The sequence below is a fragment of the Capsicum annuum genome, chromosome 8 (genome assembly GCF_002878395.1).
Source record: "Capsicum annuum cultivar UCD-10X-F1 chromosome 8, UCD10Xv1.1, whole genome shotgun sequence".
NCBI classification, from domain to species: Eukaryota; Viridiplantae; Streptophyta; class Magnoliopsida; order Solanales; family Solanaceae; genus Capsicum; species Capsicum annuum.
In genome coordinates this window covers 157801410-157810897 of record NC_061118.1, presented here as the reverse complement: position 1 = coordinate 157810897, position 9488 = coordinate 157801410, and the positions used below count along the sequence as shown (strand labels likewise).

Here is a 9488-nt window from a genome sequence, read left to right as displayed (position 1 = left end):
TCTCCTTTTTTAAAAAAAATATTTTTTTTCAATTTTCTGACTTTAATTTGATTCCAAAAGAGGGGTAAGAAGAAAAATAAAAGCTCAAAAGGGGTAAGCAAAGATTGATATATTATTCGGATAGTACAAAAAACTGGCTTCATCATTTCAAATCTTTAAGAATGTAAGTACAAAACATACATAACATAATTGTACATGAATATCATACATAAAATCTTTTAACTGCATCAACATTGATCGACATTCCTTCCATTTTGCCTTCTATGTCAGTCAGATATAACGCGCCATTAAGTAACTGTTTCTTCACCATGAATGGTCCATGCCAATTAGGAGAAAATTTGCCTTTGGCTTCAATCTGATGGGGTAGGATGCATCATAGTACTAACTGACCAAATTCAAAATGTCTGTGACGCACTTTTTTGTTATATGCTCGTGCCATTCTCTTCTGATATAGTTGTACATGACATACTGATGTTAATATTTTCTCATCAATCAAACTTAATTGCTCCAAATGAGTCTTGACCCATTGGTCATTATCAATTTCAGCTTCTACAACTACTCGAAGAGATACAATTTCAATCTCCGCAGGTATAACTACTTCAGTTCCGTACACCAACAAGTAAGGAGTTGCACCAATTGAAGTCCAAACTGTAGTACGATAACCCAATAAAGCAAAAGGTAACTTTTCATTCCATTGTCGGGAACCCTGCACCATCTTACAGAGTATTTTCTTTAAGTTCTTGCTGGCATCTTTTACAGCTCCATTCGCCTTTGGACGATAAGGAGTTGAATTTCGATACATAATCTTAAATTGCTGGCATACTTTTTGCATCAGATGGCTATTAAGATTTGTAGCATTATCCGTGACAATTATCTTTGGAATGCCAAACCGACAAATGATGTTGGAGTGAATAAAAACAACCACCACTTTCTTGGTCACTGACTTGAAAGTCGCTGCTTCCACCCACTTCATGAAATAATCAATGGCTACCAAGATAAACCTATGTCCATTCGAGGCTTTTGGTTCAGTTGATTCAATTACGTCCATTCCCCAAGCCACAAAAGGCCATGGAGCAGTCATTGTATATAATTTGGATAGAGGGGAATGTATCAAGTCTCCGTGTACCTGACATTCATGAACTTTACAAACGAAATTGATGGAATCTTGCTCCATGGTGAGCCAATAATAACCTGCTCGGAGTATTTTCTTTGCCAAAACATACCCACTCATGTGTGGTCCACAAATCCTAGAATGTACTTTAGTTATGATTTTTTAAGCTTCTTTAGCATCTACCCACCTCAGAAGTCCCAAATCAGTAGTCCTCTTATATAAAATTCCTCCACTTAAGAAAAATCCACTAGACAAACGTCGAATGGTTCTCTTTTGATTACCATCGGCATGTACAAGATATTTCTCAGTCTGAATATATTCTTTGATATCATAGAACCATGGCTCCCCATCAAGTTCTTCTTCAACCACATTGCAATATGCATGTTGATCATGAATCTGTATATGCAAAGGGTCAATATAAGTTTTGTCGGGATGTTGAAGCATCGAAGTTAAGGTCGTCAAAGCATCAACAATCTCATTATGAGCTCTGGGAATGTGTTTGAACTTTACTGATACAAATTGTTGACAAAGATCTTACAAACAACCTCTATATGGTAGAAGTTTTGAATCACGAGTCTCCCAATCTCCTTGGATTTGGTGGACTAATAAATCTGAATCTCCTAATACCAACAGTTCTTAGGCCCCCATGTCAATGGCTAATCTCAATCTCAGAATGTAAGCTTCATATTCTGCCATATTATTGGTATAGTAGAATCGAAGTTGGGCTGTTATAGGATAATATTAGCCTGATTCAGAAATAAGAACTGCTCATATCCCCACTTTTTTTACATTAGCAGCTCCATCAAAGAACAACTTCCAGCCTGAATGGCAATCTTCAGAAACAAACTCATCAATATACAATACCTCTTCATCTGGAAAATAAGTCTTCAATGGCTCATACTCCTCATCTATAGGATTTTTAGCCAAATGATCAGCTAAAGCTTGAGCTTTTATTGCAGTTTGTGTCACATAGACAATATCAAATTTTGTGAGCAACATCTGTCATTTCGCTACTCTGCCTGTGGGCATAGGCTTCTGGAAAATGTACTTTAAAGGACCCATACGAGAGATGAGATAAGTATTATAAGATGACAAGTAGTGTTTTAGTTTTTGGGCTATCCAAGTTAAGGCACAACACATTTTCTCAAGAAGAATGTACTTAGCCTCATAAATGGTAAACTTTTTGCTAAGGTAGTATATGGCCTGTTCTTTTCTGCCTGTAACATTATGTTGACCCAATACACAGCCGAAAGAATTGTCTAACACAGACATATACAATATCAAGGGTCTGTCGGGCTCTTGAGGAACCAAGATAGGCGGCTTCGACAAGTACTTCTTAATTCTGTCAAATACCTCTTGACATTCTTCAGTCCATTCAACTTTAGCATTCTTCTTCAACAAATTGAATATTGGCTTGCAGGTTATCATAAGCTGAGCAATAAATCTACTGATATAATTCAACTTTCCAAGTAAACTCGCCACCTCTGTTTTGTTCTTTGGTGGAGGTAAATCTTGAATAGCTTTTATTTTTGAAGGATCTAACTCAATGCCGCGCCGACTGACTATAAACCCCAAGAATTTTCTCGATGAAACTCCAAATATACATTTTGCTAGGTTAATTTTGAGATCATACCTCCGAAGCCTTTCAAAGAATTTTCTGAGATCTTAGATATGGTCAGACTGCTCTCTTGACTTAATGATCATGTCATCTACATAAACTTCAATCTCTTTGTACATCATGTCATGAAACATTATGGTCATTGCCCTCATGTAAGTTGCCCCAGCATTCTTTAATCTAAAAGGCATGACTCAAAAATAATATGTCCCCCATGAAGTAATAAATGATGTCTTTTCTGCATCTTCTGGATCCATAATGATCTAGTGATATCCCGCATAACAATCCACAAAAGACGCAGGATCATATTTGGCACAATTGTCCAACAAAATATGGATATTGGGAAGTGGAAAATTATCTTTCGAACTTGCCTTATTTAGATCACAATAATCAACACATATCCGAACTTTGTTGTCCTTCTTTGGAACAGGGACAATATTTACCAACCAAGTAGAGTATTGGGCCACTCGAATGACTTTAGCCTCAAGTTGCTTTGTGATTTCCTCTTTGATTTTTACACTCATGTCAGTTTTAAGATTTCTTAGATTTTGCTTGACCGGAGGAAAAGCAGGATCAATTGGCAACTTGTGAACTACTAAATCAGTGCTCAAATCGGGCATATCATCATAAGACCACACAAAGATGTCTTTATACTCATGCAAAGCTTCTATTATGGCTTTCTTTTGTTGTGGTTGAACATGTACACTTATCTTACACTTATCTTAGTTTCCCTAATATTTTCATGATCTCCTAAATTGATCGCCTCAGTTTTCTCCAAATTGGGATTTATCTTATTCTCAAACTGTTTGAAATCTTTGCTTATATCCTCAAATGTTTCTCCTTCATCGTATGCAACTTCTTTATTTATTATTTCAAAATTAGATTGGATTTTTAAATCTGGTTGACAATTCTTCATACATGTCATATCATTAGAATCGGCATAGAAAGAACTGTATGAAAGAAGATAAACAAATAAAAATTAGACTCAAAATAAAATGAAGGGAGACTACACTTTATTAAAAACAAAGATATAAAGAGTTTTAACCTAAAATACTAAGTTTAAAGATTTGAATAACAATCCTAGAATGATTCAAATTACAGAAAAAGAAACAAACAACTACTAAGACTGTAAGAAAAACAAATAAACTACCAAGACTCCTTTATAATAGGGAGAGGAGTGGCCTCCCAATTGTTAAGTTGGACATCTGGGCTAACAAACTGCACATCTGCATTGCTGGTACCTTCCCCGATTTCAACCATATCTGCTTTAATGAACATATTCTGGAAAAGGCCAATCAACTCTGTATCATCATTATTCATTGATTCTGCAACAGGTAACTTGGATGACCCAACATCATTAACTTTGATGAAAGACTTGTGAAGTGGCGGTATCGACTTGATAAGTGATCATGATTCTTTCTTACGCTTTTTAGCCTTCTTTATATCTTCAGCAGTGGGTTTGTATCCCAAACCAAAAGTACCAAGGTTCTCATAGAGGTTTACTGGATGAACTATGCCTTGCAAAAACATCCCTAAACCTTATCCTGGTTCGAAACCATGCTTCAACATTTCATTCAATACCATAGCAGATGCAGAGAACAATTGTGGTCTTGCGATGAGATTCCCCTCGAGGATATGCTCAACAGCCACTTCCTCAGAAGCTTGATGAATTAACACTGTATTTGTAGTATCTGCTTCAATGGAGGAAATAGAGTAGCCTTTATACATGGATAAGTCTCCTTCACCATGAACGATTATCTCTTGTCTGTCACATTCGAATTTGACCATTTGATGCAACATTGATGCGACTGCTTTAGCCCTATGAATACATGGCCTTCCCAATAATATATTATATGAAGTATCAATGTTCAGTACTTGTAAATCCATAGCAAAATCCACAGGTCCAATTGTCAATATGAATTCTATTTCACCAATGGCATAAGTTTTTAATCCATCAAAACCCTTGATGCATGCATTGTTAGGTCAGATTCTTTCTATATTAACATTCAACTTTTGCAAAGTTGACATAGGACAAATGTTAGCACCTAATCCTCCATCAATTAACACTCGAGTGACGATGGAATGCTCACATTTCACAGTAATGTAGAGACCCTTATTATGTCCAGTACCTTCCACAGGCAATTCATCGTCTGAGAAAGTAATCTTGTTTGTTTTAAGGATCCTTTCAATAACTTTTTCCAGTTGATTCACTTTAATCTCACTGGGAACACATTCTTCATTAAGAATCTTCATTATAGCCTTGCGGTGTTCTTCTGAATGTATTAATAAAGACAACAAAGAAATCTGTATTGGCGTCTTCTTCAACTGTTCTACAACAGAATATTTTGGCAATTTCATTTTGTTTAAGAATTCTTCAGTTTCTTCGTCAATAACAGGCTTCTTGAACATCATTTATTCTTCATTGCCTTGTTTATTCTTTCTTAACTCTACTGGGGCATAACATCTTCCAGATCAAGTTAATCCCCCTACTTCATCCACATCTTTAATCACTTCTTTCCCCTTGTGCATTACTATAACACGATCATAATTCCAAGGGACTGCCTTGGTATTAACCATAGGCAACTGTGACACTGGTTTAATAACAATGGGAGCTATGGGAGCTCTTTTTATGATTAAGAGAGGCTTGGGAGATCTTCTTGAAACAATGAGCTTTGGTTTTACATGTCTTGACCCAACATTTTTTGAAATCTCTTTCCCCACCGCCAAGGGGACATTCAATAATTCGGGTTTTGTTATCACCACATCTACTTCTATAGGTTTTTCTTTTGTCAAACCTACAGCATTTGCTGATTTTTTCAAATCAGTTTTAATTTTAAAGATCGGCTTGAAGGATATTGTAGCATTTTCATCATTGGGTATCACTTTGAGCATGTTTGCTTTATTATAATCTGGCAGCAGATTTTGATTGATATTTGGAGCATCTGAACTTTCTATCATAATCTGTTGGGTATTAATCAGCTCTTGAATGGCTCTTTTCAGATACCAATATTTCTCTGTATCGTGCCCCGGGGCATCAGAACAGTATTCACATCTTCTAGAATAATCCAAATTCTTTAGAGGAGGATTTGGAATCCTTCTCTCAATTGGGTTTAGGACATTCATTTTTCTCAGCCTATGAAATAAATTGGTGTAAGATATTTCAATAGGAGTGAAATTATCTTTTCCCATGTTATCTCTTTTGTAGTCTGCTTTAGGTCGGAAATTAGACCTAGGAGGGTCTCTTTGAATTTATGGGACCGGTGGATGATTTTGGATAGCTGGTGCACACCTCTGCGGGTAAAAAGGATCCCCGAGCATATGGTTGTGCATTGTAAATAGGATATTAGGGGGATGGAACAAAATATAATGGATTTCGTGCATATGGTTGACGCGCACTTCTCCAATTTGGTCGTGGACCTGGTACGACAGTTGCTACGTCCTCTTTTCTTTTCTTTCCCCCAAAACTTCCTGCACCACTTTGAATTGCCTATGTTGTTTCTTTCAAAGCGGTATTTCAAAGCGGCCTGGCTGATGATCTTTCCTGATTTTAATCCATTCTCTGCCATTTCTCCAAATTTAATAACTTCAGCAAATGTGCTTCCAATTGTAGAAAGTAAGTGATGGAAATAATCAGGTTCTTGTGCTTGCAAAAAGATATCAACCATTTTAGATTTCTTTATCGCTGGTCTGACTCTTAAAGCCTGCTCTCTCCATCTGATAGCATATTCTCGAAAACTTTCAGTCATCTTTTTTCTCATGTTGTCAGCGTAGTGCGATCTGGCACTATCTCAATGTTATATTGAAATTGTTTAATGAAATCCCTAGCCATGTCATCCCATACGTGCCAACTGGTAATGTCTTGGTCAATGAACCATTCAGAAGCTATCCCTGTAAGGCTTTCTCTAAAGTAAGTTATCAATAATTCTTTTTCCCCCCTGCTCCCCTTAATTGATTGCAAAACTTTTTCAAATAAGCTATAGGATCGCCGTGTCCTTCATATTTGAAAAACTTTGGCATTTTGAATTTTATCGGCAAATGTACATCAGGAAACATACAAAAATCCTTGTATGAAACACTTTTTGGTCCCCCAATCCTTGCATATTTCTCATACACTGCTCCAGGCTTCTAACTTTTCTAGCCATCTCTTCCTGTTCCTCATTCTTGGCAATCATCTCAATCACGATAGGAGTATCGCGTTGATGAATATGATAATGTGGATTTTGAGATTTGAAAGTCATTTTAGGAGAATACAACATATCATGACCTGGTTTCCCATATTCTTCGGTACTGTCGGTTGAGTACCCGCAGTAGCTGGAGCTACAAAAGTAAAAAGCGGGTTATTTGCGACAGACGAATTCGGTGGGTGTATGGTAGAACCAGCAACTTTAGACATATTAGCAAATGGGCCAAATCCAGGTGGGTAAAATGGATCACTAGTTTGAGCTGGGTCAGAATTTAGATCATTTGAAGTCGAAAGTTCAAGGATTAAAGAAGGCGGGGCTTGTCCATTCAATCAAGCTTGGTACATCTCTGCCATCAGTTGTTTCAATGACTTTATTTCTTCCATTGATGCTACTTCCTGTGAAATGAACTGATTTTGCTCTTCTTCACTGTCAGACCCTATACCTTCTCTGCGGGTTATTTTTCTTTTACCCTTGTATCTGGTGTAATACGGATGTGATACCAGTTTAAACCACAAACCAACCACCAATTACTTTATCTTTTTATAACCAAGTAGCAAACAGGTGAGTGTTATATTTTTAACACATTATAATGCCAAGTTATATGTCATGCTTCTGTATGCACTTTTCAACCTATCTTGGAAGGTTTTGTGTTTCATCCCGAATTTTCCATGCATATTTTTCAAAAGTTATGATCGAACCCTTTGTAGGGTTCCCTACGTATCATGTCAGGACATGAATCAGATCTTGCGTAGTTCGGAAGGAATTTAGAAAAATTGTTGTCTTTATTTTTTTTTATTGAAGAAAATAAATAAAGTGAAGTAAAACATATGTAATATATATAGAAATAAACAGTCAACTTTATTACATTCTATAATATAAATACGACAAAATAACTGACCCAACTCCTAAAATAAAACCTACTAACTGACATCTGGAAAGGACATAATATCTGAACAAGAAGTTTTAAAACTAAAAATGAAAAACTATGACAAAGAAAACAACTATCCATTCAAGGAGACTTCGGCTTAATATGTCCTCCCAAACTCAAATATATGTCCTCCAATGAAATAGTGAGACGTTGTCCGAAAGCTGGTACTTGTGCCAAAAAGTCCTCACAATCCAACTGCTGATAATCCAAACCCATTCTGGTAGTATCTTGTGCTACATGACACACCTTCCCTCGAAGGAAACTGAAGGCCTGATCCCATTCTTGGGCCTATCATCTCAGAAACCAACCATCTCTCTTGCACGCTGTTCACGAGCAAAAGCAACCTCCAACTGTTCTCGTAATATTTCTCTTTCACAGATCCATTGAGATCTCTCTCGATCAAATTCTTCTTGTATGTTCTTTTCAACTTCTTGCAGTTGTTGTTGGTGATATGTGGCAAGTTCTGCAACGTGTGACCCTCTTGTGGTAGCCAGTTTGATTTGTCCCCGAAGTGCAACCTCAATATTTGCTGATTCAGCTTTCTCTTCAGCAAATTCCCTTTGTTGTTCATCTATTTTGCTCTGGCATGCTCTAATTCCGCTCTCAAAGCTTGGTTGGCCTCATGATGTTCTCTCATGGATCTCTCAATTCCTATCCTGATTGCAGCTTCCTGATCTATAGGTCCCCTAACCGATCTTTCTGGTCTGACTGGCGGACTCGACTGTTCTTCAAACCATTCACGGTAATCTGGGTGTACTTCTCCTTTCTCACGCTCTATGACCATCGTTTCAATCCCCATGATACGGAAACCTTCCCAAATCTATTGGGCCAATTCCTCTGGAAGTGGGACCTCTGGTCTGACCTCAAATACAAACTCGGACATATTTTCCATAATGGGAATTATTTGACGTCTTCCAAGCTAACGTAAAACTCTCAATGGAATATACGATTGAACACCCCTTATACCCATTAATAATAAGAATGGCTGAATGACAGAACTGTGTATGACTTGCCTACAAGGGAACCAAGGGAGATTCCAAGTGATTTTATCTGCAGTCAGAGAACAAAAAAGTTTATCCCAATCTCTAACTTCTTCTGGGCATTTATATTTCTCTAACCTCTCTTCATAATCTTTAATGAGATTGAATCTTTCAGGATTAAATCTTGCCATTGTATATCGTCGCTAAAGATGCCCCATAATCCACATCTGTAACAAGATATTACATACCTCAAAAAACTCTTTCCTTTCTAAAAAATGGTCAAAGCACGGTAGATATTTGTCAGGATCATTGGTACCATAGTGTAATCTTTCTTACTCAGTATCTGTACCACCCCCGCTAAATGAATATTAATTTTTTCTTCTCTCCTTGGGAAAATCATGGTGCCTAGAAAGGATACCATGGATGCAAATCGTCTGTGAACTTTCCAAGCCTCAAAACGTCCCTTATTGCAAAGCTATTTACCATACTTTTCAAACCCCTCCCGTCTTTCATATCTGTCATACAAAAACTGCAAGGAAACCCAACCCTTTTTTCATTGATTGTTCTTTTGAGTTTCGTATGTTCATGAGCTTGCAAAATCTGTTTATCGAAATGAGTTTTGGGGCTATAACTTTCTTCCGATGCATATCCCCATATCCAATATACGCCG

General features: G+C 37.1%; 1 protein-coding gene across 1 annotated transcript; it reads right to left on the bottom strand.

Moving 5' to 3' along the window:
- Positions 1-202: 202 nt before the first annotated feature.
- On the bottom strand, positions 203-1081 carry LOC107879403 (uncharacterized protein K02A2.6-like). Its single transcript, XM_016726448.2, has 3 exons — positions 992-1081; positions 470-874; positions 203-355 (listed from the first exon to the last, which is right to left on the bottom strand). Exons 1-3 carry the CDS (start codon positions 1079-1081, stop codon positions 203-205), a joined length of 648 nt encoding a protein of 215 aa, XP_016581934.2.
- Between the last annotated feature and the right edge of the window lie 8407 nt (positions 1082-9488).

What these genes read in the sequence shown, in the direction of transcription:
- LOC107879403 (XM_016726448.2), bottom strand. Translation starts at nt 1,081, where the DNA reads ATGACTGCTCCATGGCCTTTTGTGGCTTGGGGAATGGACGTAATTGAA. An exon ending in ATGGACATAGGTTTATCTTG is followed by an intron (nt 875 to 991) that starts GTAGCCATTGAT and finishes GGCATTCCAAAG; the next exon opens with ATAATTGTCACGGATAATGC. An exon ending in ATGAGAAAATATTAACATCA is followed by an intron (nt 356 to 469) that starts GTATGTCATGTA and finishes CTACCCCATCAG; the next exon opens with ATTGAAGCCAAAGGCAAATT.